Here is a 27319-nt window from a genome sequence, read left to right as displayed (position 1 = left end):
ATAATGAATTTATGAACATTTCCATAAGCGGCAATTATACCATGAAAATAAACGTTTTTAAAATGAAAAACAAAAAAACCACACAATTTCTTTTCGAATTTAGTATTTTATTTTTATTGATATCGATTGTATTTGGAAAAAGATGTGAATAAGTCTCTAAATTGGTGTGACTACTGAAAATGTCGAATGAGTTGAGTAAAAGCGTTTTTTCTTCTTCTATGGAATGAATATCGTATTTATGTGATGATGGTGGTGATGATAAATGCATCTGATTTTCCCCTAGATCATGACTACATTGCGATTGACATCATCCAGCACTTGGTTGGCTTGATTGCGAGCATCTGCTTCATTCAGACCACCACCATTTAACGCGACAAAATCGTTATTCCATTCACCGCACGAGTCGAAATTGTATTCTTCTCTGTTCATCTCCTCCTTCTACAATATTGTGTTTTTTTTTTCCAAAAAATAATCCACATCGCAAAACAATTTAACAAGGGTAAGCAATTGATTATGACATTCCATAGAGTTGATTCAGCAGCATTTAGGTTTAAAGGTGTATTGGTGTTTTGTATGTAGGGGAAGATTGGTTTGTTTTTACTGATTTTTGAATTTGGAAATAAATGAACACATTATTTCCACGTGTTGAAATCACTAAGAAATTAACCCACCTTTGTATCGGCATCGGCGAATTTTGCAAACATATTGGCATACAGCCGCTTCTCTTTGTCAGTTTGACGCTTGATTTCCTGTTTGCACAGTGTGATTTGGTTGAGGGCCGCTTTGTTCTCGGGCTCTAGTTGTTGGACCTGTTGGAGAAATCAGTATTTATTCAGCACCATTCGGTAGTCGACTTAAGACATTTGCTTTGATATGATCAATCTGAGTAGAAACTAGATTGAGAATCAAAAAATGAATAAGTTCAGAGTTTGTACCTTTGAGAAATCTTCCAAAGCACCCGCAGCATCTCCAGTTTCGAACACCGCTGTACCTCGACGGAAATAGGCTTTAACGTTATTCGAATCGATTTCCAAAACGGTTTCGCACTGCAATAACAAACATAGGTTTGATGCCATATTTATGATTCGAACATGTATAAATTGTCTCGATTGAGAGATTACTTACTGCCTTTTTGACTTCGTAGTAGTTTTTGAGTTTTAAATGACACAAAGCAATGTTTGAGAAAACGGCCGCTTTCACTTTCTGTGGCTCTTCGTCTCCACCCTTCGATGCTGTATTCAGAGAAAATTATTTATTAATTATGAATTAATTTGAACAATTTCAATTTCTTTTAGTCGCAAGTACTTCTTTTGTGTTTAAAAACACTGCCAAAACTGAAACTCACATATGCAATTCGATAAGTAGCTATTGGCCTTTTCGTACAATTTGATGGCTAATTCGTATTTCTCTTGTTTTAAGAAACCGGTTGCTTTGTCTTTCACCAATTTTGCTTGAGCCAAACTCTCTTCAGCGTTCAATTTCCATGACTCTGGTTCGCGCTCGAATTCGGTCAATGTGACTGTATATTCAACAGTGGCGTTTGGTGGAATTCCAAACGCTTCATGGCCTTTTTCACCAAATGCATACTCTGGCTTGATGATGAGTCTATTGAAAAAAAAAACAAACAGACACATACCATTTATATAATGTCTATTCAATACTGTTCATTACAATGTTGATTCTATTTTTGACGTAACTTTTCGAAAAAAAAACTTATAACTTTCGTCCATGGGACTTGAGTTATGTAATTTTTTTCCGTAAATCAAGTGTTCAATTTTCGAATCAATTCGTTCAACTATTGTATATTATTTCCAACACCTACCTTGATGTTTCATTTTTACCAAAGTGTGTGAGTGCTTTCTGAACACCCGAAATAACCTCATCATCGGGCACTTCGCCGATGGAGAATGTCAAATTACGTTCATCAAACACACGACCCTCATACGAACCGATCAGATTGACTAAATTGCAGAGAAAAAAAAAACCCATAAGCAACTTGATTCCAATTGGAATAAGTAATTCAGTTGATATTTACCAGTGACCGATGCACCATCGTTTGGTGTTTTCCGTGTGATAGGCTTTTTAATGACGTGTCTCAAAATGCCACCGTTTGAACGTGGGCTAAGATCTTCTGGTTTCCAGTCCAACAACTCAATCTAACGAAGCGAATGAAAATTAGTTTTATTTTTGTTTTCAATCATTTTACATTGTCGACTCACCTCAAAGATCAAAGTAGCGTTTGGTGGAATATTTGGCGGACTGCCAGAAGCTCCGTACGCATATTCGGATTTGAAGGTGAACACGGCCTTTTCGCCTTTTTTCATCGAGGAAACACCCATGTCAAAACCCTTCACCACAACACCTAAACAATTAGAATCATATGGAATTGTGTCATTCAAACACGATGCTTTGATAGATATAGCAAACCATACCTTTGCCCAATTCAAATTCGAATGGTTCATTGCGATCGAGGCTGGAATCGAATTTGGTGCCATCGAGTAGTGTGCCGGTGTAGTGAAGTGAAACTTTGCATCCAGATGATGGCTGTTCATCGGAGGTGCTCTCTTGCAAGATTTTCTTCAAAACTCCTCCATCACCAGACAAATCGATTTGATTCTCTTCAATAACATTCGTTTCTTCAACCATTTTTACGATATTGAAATTATTTATGGCAAGTCTGAAAATGACAAATGAAATAAAAACTCAATCAACAAATGAATCAAATCAAATACTTCGACTGATGTTTGTTACATATTGGGTCACTGAACGTTAGGTTAAGAGTGTCACTCTACGATTTAAATCGAGATATTTTATAGAAAAATAAAGAAAAACCACAAAAATCGGAAATTGTTCCCTGAACGGAAAACCACAATTTGGCGAACATAAATGTAAATTTGCCTTGGTGGATAAGAAAAAAGTGATGAAATCCAAAGAAATTAAAGTATCACGATATAAATAGGTGAACCTTCTAGAAATGATTCCATTTCGAACTACTTAAAATTCAGTTGATTATTGGAAAGGAAGTGTTCGGGTCAATGATGTCAATGTTCTTTTTTGTGTGTAATTATTCCGAATATAAGCTCAAAGGCATTGAATCAATGTAAATTGAAATTTTTTGCAAGTTCATTCATTTTGCGGTGAATAAAGGGAATATAAGTCAACAGATATTTTCTTCTTATTCGGCGTGTATCTAATTCACACAGTTCTAGAACATTCGTACGAAGTAAATATGCTGAAAGGTTATGAATATAACCACAAAAACGAAATACCGAAATGAAATAACTCAATATAAAAATAAATAGTATCCAATGGTATTTTAATTAAAACCTAAAGTGGGATAAATTCAGTCCGATTTTTACTCACAAATTTAATTTCTTTCAGTCAATAGAGTCGGGTGGAATGCACAAATGATTCGGGATACTCGCACGGCAAGCAGCAATGATACTAAAACTTTGGTAGCAACAACAAATGCTTCGATGCGCATGAAATGTCAAAAAAGAAAAAAAAGAACCGAAGAGCCTATTGTGTTTGATGACGATGGCAACACTGAATCGCTTCATTCGGTTGTGTGCTGAATGAGAGAGAGAGAGAGAGAGAGAGAGAGAGAGAGAGGGGGGGAGAGTGACAGCTATCCGATGTGCACAAACAAATCAGTGACAGTTTAACGAGGAAATTGTTTACGATTTCTTTTTTTTCCACAGTCTGTTGACTGAAATATCTAGTGTAACGTAATTGAATTGATTGAAAGTGAAACTTTTGCTGTCGAGTCACAAGCACAAAAGCAGCTGAAATATCACCAAAGCAACAATTGGAATATTGTGATAGAGGAACAAGTAATGGAATCGTTCAATAAAATTCACGATTGTTGTGGATCAGATGGTGGAAACGGTGTTTTCGGACGAATGGTACGGAAGTGCATACAAGAGATAACATCGATTGAGAATCATCTATCATTTAGTTTAGCGATTGCATTGGCCATTTGCATATTCATATTCCTCAAATGGCTTCAAAGATGATGGATTTTCAGCGTGTCATTCGTGCCATTCCCTCTATTCAGGCTGTTGTTGTAGTTGTTGGTCATTTTACGCGAAATTCGACGAAAACATTTCCACTTTTATTTCCATGTAAATATTATGTTGTTTAAATTTTAGGAGCAAAAGAGAATTGTTAATAAAATGTTGTATCGGCTGAAAATGGCTATGTTTTATTTGTAATAAAAATGCGTACTTTTTGGCAAACTGTGTGTGTGTGAATCGATGAACTCACGGTGTTGCGTTTCAATCTCTTGCGATTTATTCCAGGAAATCATATGCCATGCGATGTTTAAGTAAATTTTGCTATAATTGGAATACCTTGTGCTTAATACCTATATTTGGAGAGCGAAAAAAAACATGTTGTTATCATCGATGTTGAGTCGTGCAGCGCGCTCGGCAAGCGACATGGAAAATCGTACACACTTTGCCATAACAACCACTCGGAATATTTCAGCTGCGACATATATCCATCCACCTCAGTTTGATAACGAGTGTTGAAGCAGCAACAGGTACTTTCGAACACTTCACTTGTTAGCTGTGATTTGGTGGTGCTATTAGTTCGACTTTATCGAATATCGTTTCTTTGTTATCCAGTTGCGAAAGTAAGTTTTCTCTGAAACTGACACTGTGCTTAAGAACTGGTGATTATAAAACCGATCATGTATTTGTTTAAAACTTATAATTTTATTTAAAATTGGTAATTTATCCCTTGAAAATGGATCGATGCGGGATTTTATAAAAAAAAAACTCGTGTATCGATTTGATTGCCTTTTTCTGAACACGTACCCTCCATGAAATTTTCTAAGCACGTATCCATTTTTTTCTCTCAACAACAATCGCATTCCCTCCCTACCTTGTTATTATCGTTGTTCATCTTACAAATTTGATATTTTCATTACTCGCGACTGACTGCGTGGAAGTCGCTTCGTGGAGAAACTTGTTGTGTGCGATCGATTTAATTCTATTAAAACTGTGGATATTATCGAAGAAAATGCCACAGATGCGGAAAACCCAAATGCTTATTGTTTGTTGCTCAATATGCATTTACTTGATTGGCACTTTAAGAAAAAAAAGTTACCGCAATTTTTTTTTTAAATTCGACAGTTTCAAGTTCGTTCGTTTTTACATTTAAGTGAGTTTCAAGACTGAGATATAGCGATTTGGATGACTGTTCAACAAAACGGAGGAAAAATCAAGATAGAAAAGACTAAGATTAAAATGGGGTTCTTTGAATCAAGGTTTCCGATACGAGAGAAAAAGGCAAAGAGAGGGAAAATAAAAAAAATCTCCTACAATTATTAATTGGCGCCCTTATTAGATTATTATCATAACTGATGCTATTTATATTCAAATAAAAGTCTCTTTTCTTCATTTCAAATGTTGAAGAATCGACGCGACCTTTGAGTTCGATTCACCACAGTAACAATGTATTCAAAAATGTGTCGTCAGATCGATGTGAAACAATGAAATTTAATTGAAAATATTTCCAATGACCGCGCTATTCAACGTGTGACAAAAGCGAAAGTAAGCAACGGATGCAAATATCCCATTGGAATCTGTACAATGTTGGGGTGACTAAGAGAAGCAGTGACTTCAATTATTTTTGCTCATAAAATCGATAAAATTATTTTCGGTCAAAGGAGCGCCAATGGATCAGGCGAAATAGCGTCAGATGATGATGGCCATGTGATACGTACATGAACATCAATCATTTCGTCGCTATTTTTAAACGGATAAAGGTTGCAAAACAACTGAAGTTCAAAATTCGCGGAATTTTTTTTTAAACTTGCGTCTTCTCGACTAGAATGTTCATCGATTATTTCCTATACCGTTTCGGGGAATTTTGCTCGAGGTAACGGTTAAATTTTTTATGCTCCACAAGCCGTAGATAACGTCATTTACTTTGCGCTCGAAAGGAGATCGATTAGGAACATTACGAGAGTGGCAAATACGTTTTTCCCTCCGGAGAACACACAAACGTGTTTGAGATTTCTTCCGAATTCACCCGGAAGCAGTGCAAAGCAAACAATTACAAAAATAAAGTTGACTGAAGAGACAAACAAGTGGGAATTCCTGGTAATTTTTAATAACCTATTTCTTGAAGCGCTCATCACACTCGTTCCTTCTCTGACTTAACCTTCATTGTACGTTTATTGATGTCATCAGCATTGAGAAACCTTAACAAAATCATATTTCAATACCATTTCACCAAAAACTGTTCACTTTTCCATAGGCAACGTTCGGCGGGAATTTCAATTGTATTGTCACTTGTGGTGTTTTACTTGGCGAGTGTGACTCGAAAAGGAAGTCACAAGATGAGTATGTCCGTTGAATATGACTATCTGTTCAAATTTCTGATTCTTGGCAACTCAAGTGTGGGCAAAACGAGTTTTCTCTATCAATACACGGATGGACAGTTCCGATCCAACTTCAGTTCAACAGTTGGGGTCGATTTTCGAGAAAAACGAATGGTGAGTACTACTTAACGTAGAGTAAAAAGCTCAACCGTTGGAAAAGTAAATTCAGGTCAATTTGATCGACAATAGCCTCAAAGGCAAACCAAAATTTATCCATTTCCATATCAATCGATTTGGATTGTATTCGATTTTTATTTGTTCTCACTTTCAGCTGTACAAATCGAACAACCGTAACTATAGGATTCATCTGCAGTGTTGGGACACAAGTGGTCAAGAAAGGTTTGTAGTTTTTCAATATCTCAAATGAGCATCTCATTTAACATGCATTTCAATTAAAATAATAATGCTCGACGATAAGGCACCATTCGAAACTGTTTTTTTTTGTATTTCATTTGTTTCATCAACTACCATCGCTATCTAGAAAATAGCCCAAGTGTTCGTTTATCGATTTTCTCGTTTGAATTTTTGATTCTTCTTAACAACTAACGCATTAAGATCCATGTTTTATTATAGTAAAAGTTATCAATTTCTCAGAACATTCCTTTCAGTTTGGAATCTTTGCGAAAACTACGATATTACAGCCAAAATATATTGTTTTGATCGAACGCCATTTTTCCAACGTTAAAACTTACAGACCATGATGAAAAGTAAACTTTTCATAATTAAATTCTCACTTTGTAGATTTCGAAGCCTGACAACCGCTTTCTATCGTGATGCCGTGGGCTTTTTGTTAGTTTTTGATTTGACAAATGAGAAGTCATTCTTGGAAGTGATGTATTGGATGGAACAGCTTAAAGTACTTTTATCACACACTAAAATAGCATTCAAAGATTCTCTTCAATGAAACTTCTTTCTTTCAAATACTCATACACAACTTCAAAGGTACATGCATATTGCGATACGCCAGATATAGTTTTAGTTGGCAACAAAATGGATATGGAGCGTCGAAGAGTGATTACTGAGGTGCGAGCACGAAATTTTGCCGAGAAATACAATTTACCATACGTTGAAACAAGCGCAGTGACGGGAGAGAATGTGAAAAAAGCGTTCGAAATTCTTTTGGATTTGGTTATGGGCCGGTGAGAGACTGAATTTTGACTTAATATCTTCGATTTTTTTTTTTCAATATTTTTTTCTAGAAACATTTCATAAAACTAATCATTGAGTTCAAAAACTTCGAAAATGGTGTAAAATGATATTTGAACTAATCGACGCATACAAACGCTTTGATTTCAGGCTGGAAAATGCGGTATTTCGTGCAAAACTGCCTGCCCATGGGAAATCTCGTAAGCTGTCGGCGATTGGAAATGGTTCAGCTAATGCGAACAGTGAGGCGAAAAATATAACAATTCAACACGCCAAAGACATGAAGAAATGTGCTTGCGGATAAATAACACCGAGACAATAATAAAAAAAAAAAAAAATAAAATTATATCTGATAACAATATATCAATCCCTCCAGATCTCTTGATTTTCCATCTAGTTTTATATGACCTTTAAAGAAAAAAACAGAAGAATGTTTGTAAGATGAAACTATCGAAATGTTAAGTACCAAAGGTGCTGTGAAACAAAGGTGTGAAACACAAGCACAAAAATCAATGAGTGTTGATGTATCCCTTGTTCAATGTCCAAAATGTGAAATTGAACAATAAATGGCTGAAACCTTGAAATCAATGCGTTTTTTATCATTTTCAATTCGGAAGCGCTCGGATCTAATGTATAGCCAAAGGTGTTAAAACCAACAAATGGATTTTATTGATTACAGCCGAAAGCTAGTTGAGTGTACAGAATGTTGATATCAACACACACACACACACACACACACACACACTAGCCTCTTATCGGTGTTATCTTATCAGCTCCGCGTTGCTAGTACACAATGGGATAACAGAATTCGATGGAGGTGATTCGATACGCAAAAGTGTGCCCGACAAAATAGTGCTCCAGACACTACACTATAGTAGCTGTAATTTGCAATTGAATCTTAGAACATTCTTGCGGTTGTATTTATAATTTTTTTTTATAAAGCTAAACACAAGTATCCGGTTGAAAGCAAAAAAACCAACCAATTTCCAAATCATATACGTATATAATAGTAGCCTTGACGGAACGTTAAACGTGCAATTGCAACGAGAAGAATTTGTGTATTTACAACAGCAACAGCGACGGTAGCGATAATGACACATTTCACATTAAACATTCAATTGAGAGTGAGTGAATCAGATTGAATAAGACGTAAGCTATTACGCAGAATACATCCAGTTTCGGTGTCGATTGTTGTTTAATCAGAGCTCAGCGCATGTATGTGTGTTTGAATTGAAATTAGTCACCGTTCAATGGCATTATCAAAATAAAGAGCGAAACAGTGTTCTGCCTCGTTGGAATGAATGTAAAATGGAGTTTATGTTTAGTGTGATTTATACAAAACCACGGGAATGACAGCATTTTTTCGAGCCATCCATTGATTCCAACAAAATTGGTTTAATACATTTATCGTTTGGTGTCGTTTCGTGCAGTGCAAATAGGTGTTGTGTTGCTCAATTCGAAAAAAATTGGTTCGCTACCGACATGGATAACGGCGGCCAGTTATCGATAAGAACAGAGACTAAATACAATGTGGTTTCATGCCACTATTGTAATGAATTCATTGATAACAGCGACTTTAAGGTGAAGCAACTATTTTCGTTTATTTATTTACTACGATTCGCAAGTTTGTCGCACTGCTTTTTTTACACGATTTTTCTTTATCAAATTTCAAACAATTCTTGTTCTATATTCAGGCATAAAATGAAATTGAATTTGTTGTTTTTTTTTCCGCAGTCACACCTAGATGAGTGCGGTCAGGCGTTACAAAAGTGCCCGAACGACTGTTTGGCCTATATTCAGCGCAAGTTTTTGGAACAACATTTAGTGGAATGCCCAAAGAATCCGAACGGCAATTCAATTGCCAGCATCACAGACCGTGACGATGAATTCTTTGTATTGGAACAGAATATCACATTGTTGCGTTCGGCTTTGCATGAGGAAATCAGGCAGCGGCATCGTTTGATCGCCGATGTGGGCTCATTGAGAAAAGCATTTGCCGCAATGTCCGAGAATCATGCCATCGAAACCGATGCACTTCACACGAAATTCGAAGACATTTCACAGCAGTGCAAAGTAAATACAAATATTGTCGTCCTCATTTTCCGTTTGTTGAACCATGATTATTGTCAACTCAAATGAACCTTTTTAGACCAGTTTTATCTTTGTTACCTTTTTAATGTCGTATAATTTAATTTGATTGATTTAACCTGTTTATTAACCTGAGTAGGTGTGAAATGAAAATTCGGTTCACAGAAATAATATATCCACTTTCAGGAGGTCAAACAATGGCGAAAAGAGCTGCGCGATCTTTTGGATCGAATTTCCCAAGATCTTGAATTTCGAAATGGTGCCACATTGAGTTTCGAGTTGTTGTTCAGTGAAAAAGATCGAACATCGGTTAAGCTAAACTCACTCGAAAAGGAAATTGACAATTTGAAGGTCAAACGAGAGCGAACGAATGAATCCACGACGTCAAACAATGGCTTAGATTCATACTATCAATCGGGTCGATCCAATGAATATGGATCGTTAGGGCGAAATAAACCAACGCCTGATCGCTGTCGACGATGCACATTTCTGGAATGGAAAGTGAGCGAGTCTTTGGTGGAGCTACGACAGATGAAAAATATCGTGTATGAAACCGAAGTGAAGTGTGAGAAATCAAGGGCAACCGTTATTGATGCACAAAAAATGTGCGCTAAAACAAAACAAGAATTGGCCGATTTACAAACTCATCTGGCAGCGGAGAAACGAATGCAAACTATTTCGAATAGTGAAGGCCATCTAATTTGGCGCGTTGACCATTTTGCTGCAAAACTAAAAGATGCCAAAGCAAATGACATTATATTTAAAAGCCCGATTTTTTCCAATACACAATACGGTTATAGTTTACGTGTACGCTGATTATTTTCTATCAAGTCATTGATTTCTATTTCAATTGATGATTAATGCTGTTTTGTGATTCATTTGAAAATAATTAGTTGATTTAATCATTTCAATCGACATTTCCAGTTGGACTTGCTGCTGAATGGATTGGGAAAGTGGAAGGGCAGGAATTTACTTGCTTGTTTAACATTAGTTGCTGGCGAATGGGATACGTTGCTTCGTTGGCCGTGTAAATTGAAAGCTGACATCATACTTCGAAATCAAACGAACGATTCAACTACGGTGAGTTTTGAATTAGGTTGCTCATAGCATAAAATGGGCTGGACATCCAGCTGAGATATTCGGATTTCTCACTTTTCTTATTACTATTCACTGAAAATATTTGGCAATAAAATCTATTCTTTTTTCAACAGCCAAACATTTCCAAAACGATTGTAGTGAAGAAACAGGACTCTACCTACGAACAAAATCAGTACATTTTCATTTCACATCGGACCATCCAAAATGAAGACTTCTTGAAAGATGATTGTATTTTCTTGGAAGTGTTCGTGCATGATACATAGAAATGGTACAAGTAACGATCTAGGTGTCACAGTTATCGAACGCACTATTTACTGAGGGGCTTATTTATCATTGTGAGCCAGAGAAGACTCGCCCGACTTACTTGCCCAAATTCATAAAAGACGTTTGTCGAAAACATTTGGTGATTAATTAATAACTCGAAATTCAACTCTCTCAACTCGTGAGACCTCCACTGACTTGCGTGCCACATAAGCTCCTAGCTATTTACTTAATCGCAGAACTTAGATAAATGTTTTATGTACGAATTAATGAAAAATACGAAAATAAAATCATTAGCAAGTACGATTTCATAAGATGCTTTATTTTTTGAATGAGACATAACTGGACATAACTGTTGAATGAATTTAGATTAAAAGTCTTGAATATTTTTGTTTTCCATTCAAAATGTTCTTATCGTAGAATTTTGATAAAAAGAACGAAATAAAAACAAAATGTGTTTCAATGGAATGGCAAATTCGAAAAGAGATTAAATTGTGTGCATTCATTTGTACTTTGTGAGATTAAAATTGAATTAAAAATTTGTATTTAATTTTCAAATAATGTTCATTGTTGTTGATACACATTTTTCATTTCACTATTTATTACAAACTATGTCACATGAATCACAGTAAATTTTCGAAGAATATACCATTTTTTTTCCTTTATAAAATATGTATAAGCACTTAACGCGAATAAAACGAATGAAAGCACCGTAGCACAACAGACAAATTCGCAACATTTTTCACAATTTGTTCCATCAATCATATAATCGTTTTGGGCATTTGTGGCAGAATAGTCGCAGGGAAGAGAGACTCTTCTGAGTGCTCATTTGAGAAGAGTACAAATGTTGTTCCTTGGAATAGTGCCACTTTTTGTTTTCTTAAGTCATTTCTTATCATACAGATTTTACAGATTTCACTCTCTTTTGCAATATTTAATGTACAGTACATAAGATTCAAAAATATATATATTATTTTCTACTATTTGAAGAAATATGTTGCTTAAGATAACAACAACCTTAATTGATAAAAAAAAAAATTGGTTTCATTTGCCTTACTTAAATGTTACCTATCAAACAGTTCCTAGTGATTGTATCGCACGTCGCTCTTGATCAAAATTTACATTTGTTTTTACATTCATAATTCGAATCATAAATTCGAATCCAAACTCTATCATCTATTAGCTTAAACATTACGATGCTCAATTTTGTACAGTTAAATTATCCATAGACTTTCCAACATTCAACACAGTTGACAAGACAGTTTTCTTTCTGTGATAGGCAGATCAAAGTCTAGAACAATCTGTTTAAAAACTATTAACTATTCGAAAGAAGAAAAACAATGAATCGAATCACTTCTGAAACGCATGCATTGAAGAGTTGATTTTTACGAATTAAGTCTAACTCTATTGAAAGCGTTGCTAACTGAGTTGAAGGTTCACAGTGCGTATTAAGTTATGTGTTGATTATTTTGCTTGTAAATTCTTTGAAAAACATGAATGTGATAATATTTTAATTGAAATGACTCATTTTATAGCCTCATTCTGGATTTCGAGGTCAGTTTATTCCGTCTGTGGAATTGGATTTTACATGTAAATGCCATAGAAAATTTAATCTCTTTGGATATGTGTACCACTTTGGTTAACAATATAATTTGAACGTTTCATAAAGCTTAATTGGAATGAGAAAGCTTGAATTTGTACAGTTTTTGGGTGTTTTTGGTTTGATTTACTCGAGACTGAGATATATATATACTTAAGTTGTGACCACAACCGCATTAACAACAACTACTTATGCACCAAGCAACTTCTTAACTGTGTATCCGGGCACCGAATAGAAGAATAACAGCAACATAAACGCAACAGCCAATATGATGAATCCCTTCAGTATGGACCATTTGTAATTGTGCCAAACAATGTATCGTATGGACTTCAACGGATTCAAGAACCACATAAACGACGCATCCGGACGACTAGTTGAAAACAAAACCATTAAAAATGAATTAATTTCACGTTGAAAGTACAGATAAACCTTAGCACTAGCAATCTGTGCCATTTTTCATAAGGCGTCTCCACTCACATTGAGTTTGTATTGTGAATGTTAAGGTGCGTGCAACGCCCTTCAATGTAAAAAACAATACAAGTGGAGATGATACACGGGATTTATCTGTACTTTAATCGTTTTTGTAAGAAACTTACTTTGGTTTTTCCAACGCATCTGGTTCGTTTCTACCATGTCCAGCTGGATTTTGTTCCGATTCTTCTTTCGTCAACAAGTGTATTTCCGCTTCAACTTTGCCAGTCAGTTCCAATTCATCATTCTCTTTTTTAATGAAAAATGGCCACCAACCGCGAATGCGTTTTTGCTTAAATATATTTACTGTTGGCACATTATCCAATTTTAGCATATCCAGTGTACATAATTTCGATGACTTAGCGCCCCGGGGAAAACGATTCAGATTTAGCGAAATAGCACCAAGAAAATCGTCTGAGGAGAATTTATCATTATCCCATACTTGTAACTCCAAACGAGCCGGAATCTTTATTTCCGTCTCGTCCCAACTGAACAGTGACTCTTTTCTGCAAGAAAAATTGATATTTTTTTTTCTATCATTTGTGCTTCTTCAATGAAAGAAATGTAAACGAAATGTCTAAAATATTATTCTTCATTTTGCGCAAAGCTACAAAATGTCGAAAATTTCCGAATATTCCGCAAATCAACGAGAAACTTACCTCGACAACACAATTCGTTCTTCCGCTGCTAAATAGTCAAATGGAAATATGAAACGCCAATTGAAATTCCCCTCACCAGTTAATGAACGGTAATGAATGTCAGTTGCTTGTACGTCTTGTGGTCCTTTTAACCAGCTGCCAGTTACAGAAAAAAACGATTGAAAAATGTCACAAACAATTCATTTGAAATGAAATTTATTAGAAAAAAAAGCACATTTTAAAATAAAGTCATTTGATAGTAGAAAAAACGCGACATTTTTATAACAATATAAAAACCGTGACACTTTGCATATGCAAAGCACCGCAAATAAAACGTTTTATGATTACCGATTAACTTTCAGTAATAAAACTGATTTTCATACCCTTTTACATAAATATCCGACATTTTTTCGCCCGTAAAGAATGCATCATCTTCCAGCACAACGTCATCCGTATTCCAAATGACGACGCGCAGTTCATATGATTTCGGTTTGCGCGGTGATATATCAACTGGTGGACCGGGAAGTGGCATATCCATCGGAAACATATCAACCCACATTTCAAGCTTTCCTTGTTCGATGCCCATTTTGTCCGGATTGTACAGTGAGCGCGATTCAATGTGTTCGGGAACGATTTTGCAGCCGACATTCGGAATTTCCGACCATCGATGGAGAACTGCTAACGCTAAGTGTTCGTCGCGATTTTTGCACGTTGTCGGACCATTCCAAGCGAAAACTTCTTCCTCGGTGAATGTCATACAGTACCTCCCAATGACGACGCGATCTTGGAAATAATGTGGTGTTTCGAGCTTGTTGTCTTTGCAGAGTTTTTGTAAAATTTGCGTTGGCTTCATTGGGTCACGCCATCTATTGTAGCCAAATCTAAAAGGGAAAACAAGTTTCATGTTTCATTTTTCCAACGGTTTATTGATGTGTTAACTTTCTAAATTGAACATTTCACATGCATTAACACTCACTCTTCATATTTCAGTGCAATTCCGCAGGTGGCTCGATGTTTGCTATAAAATCGATTTTCCAAATCAATTTTTGTCTCGCCGATCAAATCATCTGATCCAACCAAATCCCAATCGAGCACTTGAATATTCAACAGTGAATCTTGTGGGAAGGTTGCTTCAATTTCAAAGCATTTACCAAACACGGGATTCAATTGTTTGCTGACGTAATTTTCCTTATCAGAAACACGTTTGCTGCCCAACTGAAGCACCACGTACGGATCGGCCTTGCCATTCAAATCCATCGGGTGCAAATCAGTCGCTTTCACGATGTAAACTCGAACCAACACGTGAATTGGGTCATTGGTTGGTATTGTTGGCGCGAATGCTGGTTCAACGTCTTTGGGGAGCGGAAGTCTATAGACTTTTACAGCTCCTTTAAAGAAACCCACAATGCGATTCTCATCTTCCGTCGAATCACCAGTCTTTTTACCTCTGAACAGTGGGAATGACAGTAGCCACTCTTTGAAATTGTTGTAATCGGGCAAATTTTCAAGTTCATTATTGTAAATATGACATAATGCTTTGTTCGGCTTAACAGCTTCCACCGTTTCTTTTTTGGCATGTTTTGGACTGAGCTTAGTTACTAATTTAACACCTTTGAGACCGATTTTCAATTTCTCCTCACGCTGAGTTTGAGTTTTTCGTTGAGGAAATGGACTTTTCAGTTCGGATAGTACTTCGTGTGACCAAAAGTATTTCGTCCACCAATCTTTGCTATTCTCATCCTCATCCGGATCGATGGTTTCTTGCGGTTCCAACGCAATTTTTCGACGGTCGCTTTTCTTCGACGTTCTGAAAATGTTGGTTGAAAATAATTTCCTTAGTTTGAGTAAACAAACAATTAATAAAAACATATTCAATAAGGTAATGGCTTAGCATACGCACATTTTCGAGACACAAACAGCCCCATACTGAGTGATATATTCACAGGACGAATTTTTTGGTGCTGTTGTTTTGTCTTCAACACCATTCTGAGCATTTGGTGTTTTAACAGTGAGAATTATTTGTCCACCTTGAGTCGAATACTTTGACACGTCTTCCTTAGGTGCTGGCCGATGAATATACTTATGAATCGAAGTTATTTGATGTGTGCCCACCAATGTGTATCTTCCAAATGACCTACAATCCACGCATCGGATTGTGATTGGTGGTGCATAATTTTCTTCGATCGGTAGCTCGAGATCGAAAAATTTGAGCATAGTTGGGAAATTGGGATTCTTTTTCGCATTTTGTATGATGCTCGAGCTCAATATTTTACCGGAGCATTCAACATCGATACGTGGGCGATCAACGCTCATGAAATGAATGCGCTTTAAGTCGCGCAAACCCCATAACAGCACTTTCAAGCGATACATCGCCAAATGCGGACGAATCTCACGGGGAACGGGCATTATTGTTTGGATCGGTAAACTACTTCTTTCTGTACGCCAACAGAAGGTAGAAAAATTAATAAAAATTCGAATTTTATGATGAAAATAAATTGCTCGAAATTAATTTCGAAAATAAAACGAATATTCACCTCTTGGAAACTCATAATTTAGTGGCTTTGGTTCGGGTAAGTTACCAATATTTTCCGAACCATACTCAATCATTTCGAATGCAGCCAACAGTTCGCCCGCATTGTCCAAACCTCTTTCGATGGCAAACCAGTCCAACGTGGGTATAACGTAAGGATTTTCTTTTAACTTTATGCGCGGTTTTGCAATCGTTCGCCCAATAAATTCACTCTTTCCCACCTTGTCTTGGTCATAAATTTCGATTACTACTGTCGGTGGATTTTTCTTAATTTCTTCTTTCGTCCCATAAACAAGCACATCATCAAATAAGAGCAACTCATCCCACGTTGGGCTCAAAGTCTCTTCAATCACCTGTGTGGTTTTTGCAAATTCCGTTATGTAAACCGTGGCATAAGGATCACTTAGACCAGAGGCGTCAGAACCGATTAGAGATCGTGCTTGGTATAGGTGAGCACGCAATTGAAACGTCTGAAATGGAGGACAAAAGATGAATATGGAGAGTTCACCCAAATTTCGATAGAAAAATTGAATTTGGGACGGATGCATCTTTTGCAAAAGATGCCTTTCAATTTTACTCAACAAATACTATCGTTAAACCTCCATTCTTCAGTTTGGTGTTCAATTTGTGTTCATATGTTTTCTTGTGCCTACAAACCACTTCAAATTAATTGATTCGTCTAATACTTACGTGTTTCTCCAAATAATGAATGTTCGACGGTGCCAAAGCACCGGGTCGTTCAGCGTTTCGAATTTCAGGTGACAAATCAAAACCCTTTGGCAAACCGGAGTAACTAAACTGTCGATTTTGAATAATACCCAACCACAGATAAATTGAGAGCTTCGATTGAACCGTCCATCCAGCGGGCGTGTTCGACTTGTTCCCTGGCAAACGTAGCATAATTGTTTGTACTTTGCCACAATGAATTCCACACTCTTCTTCGATCATTGAGTAAATTAAGTCACGTGCAAAAATGCGATGATACGCAATTCGTTTGCCGTTTGCAATGAGCCAAATAAAGACATCGGGCAACGAATGTTGAGGCTAAAGAAATTGGGAAAATCATATTGTATTACGACATCTACTTTTCTCCATTCAAATGAAATGTGGTTTTTTTTTGTGTGAAATAAAAGAACACCCACATCATCTACTAAGAATTTCAACTTTTGTAAATAGGTTTGAGCCGTTCGAAAGCGTTCCTTCATGGAATTTTTCGTCACTAATGCACGCAGATTCCGTGCCATATTCCCAATGGCTTCCTAAAACATTCCGACGAAGTAGAATAAGAAAAAAAAAACTTGTCAAAATGTTGTCACAATCGTAAAAAAGGCGTTATGGAATTACAATTTCACGTTCGCACAGTTTCATGCGTTCTTTATCCAATTTGGTTTTGCCAGTGCCCGGTCCCGTCAGGCTATTTTTTGTAATGGCAACATATTTCAGGCATCCCGAAGCCAGCTCTTCAAGTGTTGTACGTAATTTCACTTCGGCACGAGCGTCTTCATTTTCGATGAGTGAGTTTGTATTGTGCAGTCCTTCCTCCTGGTGAATGGGGGGGGAGGGGCAGAGGCAAAACAAAAAACAAATAAAATGAAGACAGAAAATATTTTCAGCATTCAGCTCAAAAACCATTTTGCTGCGTCTAATGAAATTTACTTATTTACGACTCACCATTGCATCGACCAGTTTCGCAATCATGTTGCTATTGTACATACGACGCCTCAGATCGGGAAAATGGCATCGTACGTTCATGCATGGTTTGTAGTCCCAATACGGTAGATAATAATACAATTTATCATGCGAAATGGGCTTACACGAATTGGTTGTACTGTTGAATGCAGTCGTATCTACCGTCTCGAGTTCACCATCATCGCCAACGTTACTGCATTGACTCTCGTTGTGACCGTCAATACTGTTGCCCGCATTCCCCACACTCAATTCAAAGTAAACGGATTTATCGCTGAGCTTTTTATCGATCATCGTCGCTTCCATAATCGTTGAAAAAAGGAAAAATTCCTCGATTTTTGAATACGATGTCTCACACACCGGCATTGTCGGTTGCAATTCAACTGCATGTTGCACAAAATGTAAGCAAACGTTTATTTGATTATTATTATTCTTGCGTGATGGTTATTTCCACACAAATCAATTTGTTTACCATTTTTCTCCATCGTTGTTTCCACATTATCCGTTATTTCGGTGCGAATGGCAATGAGCAAGCGGGCACTGTACCGCAAATGGGAAAAATCAAAACACATATCACTTTTCATGTGCAAATAAAAAACATGCAATTCCAAATATTTACCGATAGCTAACACCTTCACCGAGGCCAGTGTTGAGATTTGAGTGTTGGTCCAGCAGACTGTAGTCTCGTGTCGATCCATATAAATGAATGAATGATGGTCCGAATGTTGGCAGAAATCCCTTTTCACCGTCGTTCGATATTTGTTTTAGATCAATGTAATGTGTTCCGATTATCGACGGTTTCATCGGATCAGCATCTCTCAGTTGAACCTGTTTGGCAAAAGTAAAATTACATTCCCTCGTATAGAATCAATGTGTGTTTGAATGAAGAAATAAAAACGAAAACCACGAACCAACCTTAATACGTTGGCATAGCGGCGGAAACATTTCGGTGAATATCAATTCCTCATTCCACGATGGGTTATACGAGTTCTTTTTTACCGTGGTTTTACCCTGTGCACGCGAAACATAATCGAAAAATATCTCTTTAGCCATTCAATCTCGACGAAATATTGCGCTCATAAAACGGTGAGCCGCTTTGAATATTGCACCAAGTGTAATTTCGGCGTGGAAACAATGGAACAAAACAAAGCGTGTGGTACACAGACAAACTCACCGATAATCCAGCGAACGAGACATGCACGAATGGGCTGACTAAATCTTTCGATTCGCCGGTAAAAGCTCTCTTGACATTCGCCATTATTGATGAGTTCATCCGCGGCAAACCGTCAGCACGATAGATTTTGATCACAAATTTGGCTCGTTGCCGTTCAATCGGTACTCCTTCGGGCAATAATAGATTCCTATCGAATGAGATAATTTCAACAACAGACGATTTTTTTCCATTTCGAAATATTCAAAGTTCGAAAATAATGAAATGAAAAAGAGTAAACAAGAACATACGCTTCGATGTCATCATGGTCTTTTTCGGATTTTGGTTGCATTTTCACGGTATCGCCCTTCCCAATGATGCCAATATCACATTTTAAATAGCCTTTTGGACCGCTTATAAAATCATCGGGATCCGTTAGCAGCGCCCATTTATGGTAAAATTGATGGTCTATTATTTTGAAAATGAATACACGCCAATTTCATTAGAACCGTTTATGCACACGGACGGGAATATATGCATGCAATACTAATAAAATACATTTTCCGTTGGAAATATAAACACAAATTAAGACCGATTTAGAAGAAAAAACTAAAATTATTATTATTTTAACCGGGAAAATGTGTTTGCATGCAGAAAATCCATGCAAACAGTTGGTTATTTGAAAAATGCACAACTAATCGACAAAAGCCATACACAAACACACACCAAATATTTAATAATAGCTGTTGGGGAAAATTATACATTGGAATTGGTCGTTACGTACAGTTTTAGTTTCGTGAAATAATTAGATTTGCAGAAATATGCGTGCACAGCACATGGGGAAACGGAGCAACAAAATCGTCGTTGGCACAAACGAGAAATGCCAAAGCAGAGAGAGAGAGAGAAAGCGAACGAGGGAGAAAAAGCATGAAAAGTTTGCGTTTTCATTAAATGGAAAACTTCAAGTGATAATTCTTTCGTGGTGGTTCGTAATCGCAACTGCAGTTTGTGAATTATGCAAAGATTTTTGCGGATAAATTAAAATTCCCCACTGGACAATTACTCGCTGTGCATTTTCTGGTTGGTGCGTTGTAAACAAGACTTTGTATTGGAGTTTACTGTGAATTTTCATAAATTATTTAAGCGCAATAAGCAGCAACAACGAACAACAAACGAATGCTACCATGTGCATATTTTGCAATTCACTGCGTTAAAATGGTGATTCGTTTGCTTTGCTATCGTCATACACATGTCAATGACACAACATGCAATTAATAAGTTTCTAAGACGTGTCGATGGTGTGGGTGAAAAGTAATTAAAATGGATGTTTGCGTATTTTTCACTTTCAATATATAACGAAATTAGTCATTAACGGATATGTCATGCACGGCTCAATTTTTTACTGTGTGAAATGATTAACAATTACGAAACTAAGCTCAGTTCAGCATCCCATTGGGAACAAGAGGCACGCTTTCAGTTTCAGAAACTATTCAAACAAAGGGAACGTAAGAAATTGAAGAGCCCTGAAAAAAACGAGTCAGTAACTAGAAGTGATAATGGGTCATGCAATTCACACCGACTGATGAGATAGGATAGAAGGAATTATTTTTCCTGTGTATGCTGAGGGGATTGTAACCCAAGTACAGCACGTACCAAATGCATAGCCATTAGCAATGATTTGAAAATGTGGAAAAGTGTGAGTGATAGAGACAGTGTGTGAAAAGTGTTGAGAAAGAGAGTTGAGAGAGTGTTTTAGACTTGTGTTTTAGACAAACCTTTCTGTAGCCAAACAGTTGCCACATCCAATTTAAATGAACCGATCAATTTATTCGGACGTAAAACACTTCTACTTTGTAAAATCTACAGAGTTTAGAATGTTAGACGAGATGCAGGTGAGGTTGATGAGTTGAGGCATTCGGGAGAGAGTTGAACAGCAAGAGAGAAAGAGAAAACGAAAAGATAGAAGCAAAAGAAAAAAACAGAGAAAGAGAAACACAAGCACACATTAAACTTTGTCGAAGTGGCAGTACATTGAGAAATCGCATTTCAATGATTAGTTTATAGTAGATAAAGTCTCCGGGGAGATGTAGGAATCCAAATTAATTTTTAAAATTGAAAAAGATTTCAACATCGATTCAAAGCGAACAGTTCATTCGAATCAATATCCAGAGGTAGAAAATATTCATGAGCATTACACTTATCCCATACATTCCAAGAGAGAGAGAGAAAGAGAGAGAAAAAGAGTAAGAAATGAAACATTCTACACAAGACCTTGATGCAAGTAACACGCAGAATTTTAAAAAGTCAACTCAATGGAGTCATTGTAATCACAACAAGAGAAGAAATTAACGCTACCCTTTGCATCGTACACCGTTTTCAAGTCGATTTTAAATGAACCGACTACGGTTCCTGATCTCAGAAATCGCCTGGAATGAAGCACCTACGAAGAGAGATGGAGAAAGAGAGTAATCACGACAATTTATTTTGTATTGCAATCGTTGCGAACGCTTGGGGCATAGAGAGTTTTAATAATTCACCACTTGGCATGTGTAGCGCATATTGCGTACCCAGCATATATGTGCTTATGCATTTTAAATTAATGTTAACAGTTCGATCTCATAAATTATTCACGTGCCCAACGAAGCAATGTCAATCGTCATGACATTGCCAGTGGTCCGCATTTATGATGACAATCATCGAAGTACGCATCATTCTGTTTATGACTGTCTCTAAGCTTAATATGTCATTCGTTAATCTGTAAATGACCGCATGAAAAATCGCCATTTTTGTACAATTTATGGGAGAGGGAATGTCCATGAGATGATACCACACCATCACATCCAAGTTTGCGAAAAGTAATTAGGTTTGATTGGCATTTTCGACTTTCATGATATCCGGTATTAAAGAGACGAATTTTTATCCACTTGAAACACTAACCTCGGCACATCAATGCACCAAGATGTTACAACATTGATTCAATGACATAAAGTTTGTTGCTGGGCATTTGCATTCATCTATATGTTGAAGAGCCTGTTTGATTTCGACTACAGCATTTTGGTAATGGATATTTCAATGTTAATGTTTGAACATCAAATTTTACCCCAAAATGATGCCAGATTATTCTATTCATTAATTCATTTTTATGTATCTCTATGTCGTTTCGCCGAAACGTTACAATATAATATTCCACTCTGGTTTTCCGCGAAAATGTAGCGAAAATCTCACTATGACGCAAAAGAACTAAAGTCATGAAATCTCAAATGAAGTGTACTCGAGATGAAATCGTGGATAAATTCAAGATTTTGTTTTTTTTTTCATTCCCGGAAAATGACGAGTTTGGTTAATTAAATTTTCAGTTGAAAACAAGTGAAATTAAATTGGGAGCCGGGAAAGTTTTTATTACCGTCGTAAAACTATTCAATTCCGTTTTTGAGCGTAAATAAAATGGTTTCTTTCAGTTTTTCGAGCTTCTTTTCGTATTTAACATAAAATTGTTTCTCTCACATACGTTGAGAATAAAACACACAATGCGATTTTCTTCCATACATGTTGGTTTCATTGGTGAAGAAAGCACTTTGATTAACCATTTTCAAACAAAAAGCTCTGCATTAATCCAAATAGGAAACTCGTGCAATAGCCGCCGTTATTGCTCATATTGCTTTATGTGACAAGAATGTTTGAATATTCCACAATAGTAATTGTGTGCTAGATCTATCCATCAGGAAATGTCATTGAATTTTCTTATTGACATAACTCATAAATATTAGATGGAATTCGAAATTGACCAATGAAATATGAATGGGCTATGCGGACAAAGGCGGACATAGTTCGACCATGATACTAGACTTGCCTCTTGTAAAAGCACGCAATTTGAGGAAAAAATAAAAGAAAAGATTTTGACCTTGGAATGAAAATCGCAGAGAAGAAACCGATTTTTTTTTTTTTGGAAAAAGGCAAAAAATCTTCCTAAAGTTCATGAAATAACTTTCTTTTTTGCTTTTAAAGCACATTTTCATTTTCCATCATGAAAATTATCCGTTTTTGAAATGAAAATTTAAAAAATGTCAGAAGCATTTTCGTATGTGCATTAGAGATACATTTCACCATAGTATAGGTTGCCCGTCAAAATTGTGCTGGAAAATCTTTCGAATTCATTCGTTGACAGTCATATGATACGACTCATAACATAGCTGAAACTTGTTCATGCATAAAATTCCATTGGAGATAGATGCAGAAATACGAATCAAATGTTACAAATTCACGCGCTGTTTGCTTCAAACAAATTAATTAACAGCCTGTTAAATTTTGTTTGCTTGACTCGTTTCATATTACCATTTCGTCAATATTTCTGTTGAAAAATCACATTTTCAGTGCGCATATCAAATATCTCGCATGGCGTATCTTGTAAGTAACTGATAACTTATTCAGCATATATTTTGCATCGTTTGGCAACAGCAGCGCATTTGCCATAAGCCGAAGTGAATATATAGCATAAGCTTCAATTTGCATACTATTGTTGGATAATAAAAATTGCAATGCGCTGCAAAAATAACCCAAACATTCTATACATCGCAAACTGTGTCGCGAAGTCAAGTAAACGATTGACAATGTGATCGAATGACAATATTAAAGTTTTATCGAGAGGATTTTGTGCACAAGACACAATAAATAAAATGAAAATGAAAGCAGGCTATTTCTATGTATCGACTATGAAAAAATGAACTTATCCTTGCCAATGGGTGAATTGAAAGACGAAAGAATTTGTTTCAATGAAATAGGAGCAGCGAACAAAAAATATACTCGGTTCACTAGGATAACGATGTTTTCACAACTTATTTGCAACGGGCAAGACGATGGTTGTGTAATGTTTTGCGCTGGTAAAGATAAGACTTGGCATTTTTTTTTACAAAATACATCTCCTGTGTGCTGTGCTCTTATTTCGTGCGAAAAACTTTTGTTATTAAAATTTTTGTTCGAAGTGTGTACGAGGAAAAGTTGTTCGTCGTCACAAGACTGTTCACAAGAATGTGTTGTGTTTTTTTCTTTTTTTTTTCTGTTGATTCCGGCAGATGAGTAACTGATTTACATCAATCAACATTGTTGTTAGTAAGCAAACTGAATTTTGAATAAATAATACATTTTTACAATCTGAATACGATCTACTCACCGACAGCGTAATAATTTTATCAAACAGCATCGCTGGGGCCATGTGAAAATCAAATACAAAATACTGAAAGTGTAAACAAAGAGAAGAGAATAAAACATTTTACATTTCTCATGTGATGGCTATCATATATTGGTGGAAGTTTCATCGAACCTCCGCAAGAGATTTCATTGATGGTTGCAAATTATTTTATAAAAGAATGACTTGATAAATGGATGTGTTTGCGCAATTCGAAAATGTGAAAAGAGACTCACTTCGTTATAATACGGGCAATTTGTTGATTCCTTCACCGACGTGTATTTCTTCTGATCACCAATCTGAATACACACGACTGGGTCCATATTCAAACCGGGCAGTTGTCGTGCTTCGATTATCGTTACACACACTTGAAAGTCTTGAGCCTTTAAATGCTGTTCGAGTCGTGTTACGGGTCGCACTCTATCGGATCCACATAATAAGAAATTTGATAAATGATGATGCGTCATAAAAAGATTTGAGCAAATCACTTGATTCAATGATTTTCTTCGTATTATATTACCGTTTGCTCTTGCTTTCCACTGTAAACTCTTCCTCCTCTTCGCCATCACTCGAATCGTATGACGGTGTCTGCGAAATGTTATCGCTTCGATCGTTTTGCGAATCGTGTGCCGAGGTAAATCCACCACCGTCCACATCGCTAATCAGTGACCTAATTTACACGACGATTATGAACGATAAATTTAATACGATTCCGCTCAGTTAATCACGACCATAAATTAGTGTTAAATCGGCGAATAACATCAAGTGACGATGATCCAAAGTCAGCCACTTAAGATAGAACTAATTGGCTTTTTTTCCCATTGGTTTAACTTTGGTTTTGACATGTTGCTTGTAAATATCGATGCTGAATCTTACCTATTTTCATCTTCTGTGCTGCTGTCTCGTCGACTTGATTGCTGTTTACTTTTACCTAGCCGCATGAATTGCCGCACCGTTCGCAAGCTCACCTTCTTCTCATTTAAGCTATGCACTTTGCTACTGCTACCCGGATTTTCCTTTCATTAATAGAAATCAAACACACAACTTTTGTTAACAGACAAAACGTGATGGCGGCTTTGCTAACGCATTCGTCTTCATCATTAAAATGCCTTCAATTACAGAGTCAGACAACAAATCAGTATGGTACGGCACAAGGCTTATATAGGCATTTCGTGAAAAAGCTCGTTCAAACCTTGTTCATTCTTTTATACCACTCAAACTATGGGTAACATTTCCATTTCAATTGTTCTTCAATCATGGCATAAATAATGCCATTATGATTGCTGGTAAGGTACCTCCGACTCGATGATTTCGACATTTTAATTTTTTAACGGCATAGACACACGAAACGTGGAATTGAATGACGGAAGCTCTGAATCAACAGTTGCAAAAGTATAGTTTTTGTTTCCCACGAGCAAGCAAAAATAACGTCTTACGGATGGTTAAGGCTATGATTTTCTCATGGAATCGTACATTTTGTGCTAAACTTTCATTTCAACGTAGACATTAGTTTGCTCAATTCGGATGAAAATGCCAACTAAATCACGCATCGGGTTGGCGTTTTCAACTTGGAAACTACTGCGTCTCTTTTAAGCATTTTCCCGATAAAATCCAATTTTACATTTTGGATATAAATTTTCATTTTAAACCAGATTAACCTTTCTCGTGAACCGTTTTTGCATGACAAAAAATGTGAAACATCGCAATTGATTTTGAGGGATCAAAAACAAATTTTTGTTGAAAATATTGAAAGCGAAAAGATGAATGGCCCACAGCAACAAATGCGATGTATTGAATTTTCAGCGCAGACGAATATAAAAACAAAAGCTCTAAAATGTTGATAGGAGTGTGTACATTCATCACATGGAAAATGGTTGTTTGATGTGTATGTACAACATCTCCGGGAGCGTGAACGTTCGAATCGAGAGCGAAACGGAAAGTTCGACGGAAATTCACTTACTATTGATTTAGCATCTCTCGTTGGTGCGTCGAAATTGCGTTCCGAATCACTGATTTCAATGGTATTTGAACGATGATGTGATGATGACATGACTCGCTTCAAAAAATCCCGTTTTCGACTGCGGCGCGGTTGACGACACTCATCCGAATCCTTATCTATTAAACAATTGGAATGAAAAAAACGTAATTGCATACCACTTTGAATTTTTCGACAACCAAAATAAAACATGAGACAAAGTCAACGAATTGAACAAATCTCTAAGAATCCTTCGAATAAAAATGGCAAATATTTGCTTGTGAACAACATTGAATAGACGATATCAATCAGTTCATACCACGAATCAAATTCTTCTCCAAATTGGCAATGTTTTGCTCGATATCAAGCAATTTTTGTTGGTCATCATCGATGCTGTCCGACTGTCCGTGGACGTGATGATGTTGACGCTGGATCGGATCAACCAAATGTCTCGGTTCAAAGTTTCCCGCTTCGTCATCGGGCGATTTGTATGAAATTTCAAACACCACAATGACCTGAAAAGGAAAACGGATGAGAGAAAAGAGAATGAAATGAATCAATAAAAACCAATGTGAACATGTGCAAATCAAAATATAACCGAACGAAAGAAAAGCAAACGCAAGAGAGTGGTGAAAATGAGCCGAGACGAGAAAATGTGGAAAACCGTTAAAATACATTCTAATTAACAAATTAAAAGCAACTCATACAAATAAACTACAAATTAAGAGATAATTGAAGAGCATTTCAAACAATGGCTGTGCTAAATCACACGCACTCAACCGTGTAAGGGATTGTTCAGGATGATTAATTCAACTCATTAAACGAGTACTCACATCGATTGGTTTGTTGTTGAGGTCGGTGAGTCGGTCCTCGATTCGCAAGCGCTGTGCATTAATTAGACCTGTAAAACAGGACAGAGTACGGGATAGAGAGAAAAGATGGAGCAAAATAAAAACCGGAATTGTTTAAATATCATGAATTAATTACCCAGAACATGCAACAAATGATCGCATTTTCGAAATTTGCATACACTGAAAATGAACCATTTTCGATATATATACCCAAGTGCGAACGTTACGTCTTTTAAAAGACGTGGTTCACGT

General features: G+C 36.5%; 4 protein-coding genes across 7 annotated transcripts in view; 2 read left to right on the top strand and 2 right to left on the bottom strand.

Annotated features, from left to right (window-relative positions):
* Positions 1 to 86: 86 nt before the first annotated feature.
* LOC129566599 (FK506-binding protein 59) lies at positions 87 to 3482 on the bottom strand. Of its 2 annotated transcripts, none has more exons than XM_055442688.1 (10): positions 3364 to 3482; positions 2433 to 2677; positions 2220 to 2362; positions 2036 to 2156; positions 1823 to 1961; positions 1346 to 1605; positions 1126 to 1232; positions 936 to 1046; positions 672 to 809; positions 87 to 600 (listed from the first exon to the last, which is right to left on the bottom strand). In XM_055442688.1, the coding sequence occupies exons 2-10, from the start codon at positions 2644 to 2646 to the stop codon at positions 598 to 600; spliced, it is 1236 nt and encodes a 411-aa protein (XP_055298663.1). In that variant the 5' UTR covers positions 2647 to 2677; positions 3364 to 3482; the 3' UTR covers positions 87 to 597. The 2 variants fall into 2 exon arrangements, with proteins under 2 accessions (XP_055298663.1, XP_055298662.1); XM_055442687.1 differs by having other exon boundaries at positions 87 to 438.
* A 7-nt stretch (positions 3483 to 3489) lies between these two features.
* Positions 3490 to 7898, top strand: LOC129566601 (ras-related protein Rab-27A). Of its 2 annotated transcripts, none has more exons than XM_055442690.1 (6): positions 3490 to 4636; positions 6268 to 6505; positions 6663 to 6730; positions 7133 to 7247; positions 7334 to 7530; positions 7688 to 7898. In XM_055442690.1, the coding sequence occupies exons 2-6, from the start codon at positions 6350 to 6352 to the stop codon at positions 7839 to 7841; spliced, it is 690 nt and encodes a 229-aa protein (XP_055298665.1). In that variant the 5' UTR covers positions 3490 to 4636; positions 6268 to 6349; the 3' UTR covers positions 7842 to 7898. The 2 variants fall into 2 exon arrangements, with proteins under 2 accessions (XP_055298665.1, XP_055298666.1); XM_055442691.1 differs by lacking the exon at positions 3490 to 4636 and adding an exon at positions 5141 to 6110.
* Positions 7899 to 8332: 434 nt separating this feature from the next.
* Positions 8333 to 11628, top strand: LOC129565636 (TNF receptor-associated factor 5-like). Its single transcript, XM_055440728.1, has 5 exons — positions 8333 to 9118; positions 9272 to 9610; positions 9812 to 10432; positions 10550 to 10705; positions 10837 to 11628. The coding sequence occupies exons 1-5, from the start codon at positions 9020 to 9022 to the stop codon at positions 10984 to 10986; spliced, it is 1365 nt and encodes a 454-aa protein (XP_055296703.1). The 5' UTR covers positions 8333 to 9019; the 3' UTR covers positions 10987 to 11628.
* Positions 11286 to 27319, bottom strand: part of LOC129565635 (otoferlin) — a 36667-nt gene continuing 20633 nt past the window's right edge. The window contains exons 5-28 of one of the 2 annotated variants that reach the window (XM_055440727.1): positions 27050 to 27117; positions 26536 to 26731; positions 26202 to 26356; positions 25118 to 25257; positions 24762 to 24911; positions 24478 to 24661; positions 24227 to 24289; positions 21415 to 21499; positions 19371 to 19527; positions 19084 to 19270; positions 18825 to 18920; positions 18529 to 18737; positions 18382 to 18449; positions 17895 to 18292; positions 17568 to 17765; positions 17366 to 17482; positions 16914 to 17267; positions 16228 to 16693; positions 15594 to 16128; positions 14670 to 15500; positions 14077 to 14574; positions 13715 to 13849; positions 13181 to 13561; positions 11286 to 12954 (exon numbers count right to left, since the gene is read on the bottom strand). In XM_055440727.1, the coding sequence (XP_055296702.1) occupies positions 12774 to 12954; positions 13181 to 13561; positions 13715 to 13849; positions 14077 to 14574; positions 14670 to 15500; positions 15594 to 16128; positions 16228 to 16693; positions 16914 to 17267; positions 17366 to 17482; positions 17568 to 17765; positions 17895 to 18292; positions 18382 to 18449; positions 18529 to 18737; positions 18825 to 18920; positions 19084 to 19270; positions 19371 to 19527; positions 21415 to 21499; positions 24227 to 24289; positions 24478 to 24661; positions 24762 to 24911; positions 25118 to 25257; positions 26202 to 26356; positions 26536 to 26731; positions 27050 to 27117 (5852 nt within the window). In that variant the 3' untranslated portion in view covers positions 11286 to 12773. Of the gene's footprint in view, positions 12955 to 13180; positions 13562 to 13714; positions 13850 to 14076; positions 14575 to 14669; positions 15501 to 15593; positions 16129 to 16227; positions 16694 to 16913; positions 17268 to 17365; positions 17483 to 17567; positions 17766 to 17894; positions 18293 to 18381; positions 18450 to 18528; positions 18738 to 18824; positions 18921 to 19083; positions 19271 to 19370; positions 19528 to 20834; positions 20920 to 21414; positions 21500 to 24226; positions 24290 to 24477; positions 24662 to 24761; positions 24912 to 25117; positions 25258 to 26201; positions 26357 to 26535; positions 26732 to 27049; positions 27118 to 27319 lie in introns of both variants that reach the window. The other variant, XM_055440726.1, reaches the window with a different exon arrangement.

This window comes from Sitodiplosis mosellana, unplaced genomic scaffold (assembly GCF_009176505.1).
Source record: "Sitodiplosis mosellana isolate CC-2019 unplaced genomic scaffold, AAFC_SMos_1.0 Smas_scaffold_3, whole genome shotgun sequence".
In the NCBI taxonomy this organism is placed as follows: Eukaryota; Metazoa; Arthropoda; class Insecta; order Diptera; family Cecidomyiidae; genus Sitodiplosis; species Sitodiplosis mosellana.
The sequence above is the reverse complement of the archived record's forward strand: the minus strand, read 5'-3'. Positions and strand labels throughout refer to the sequence as shown.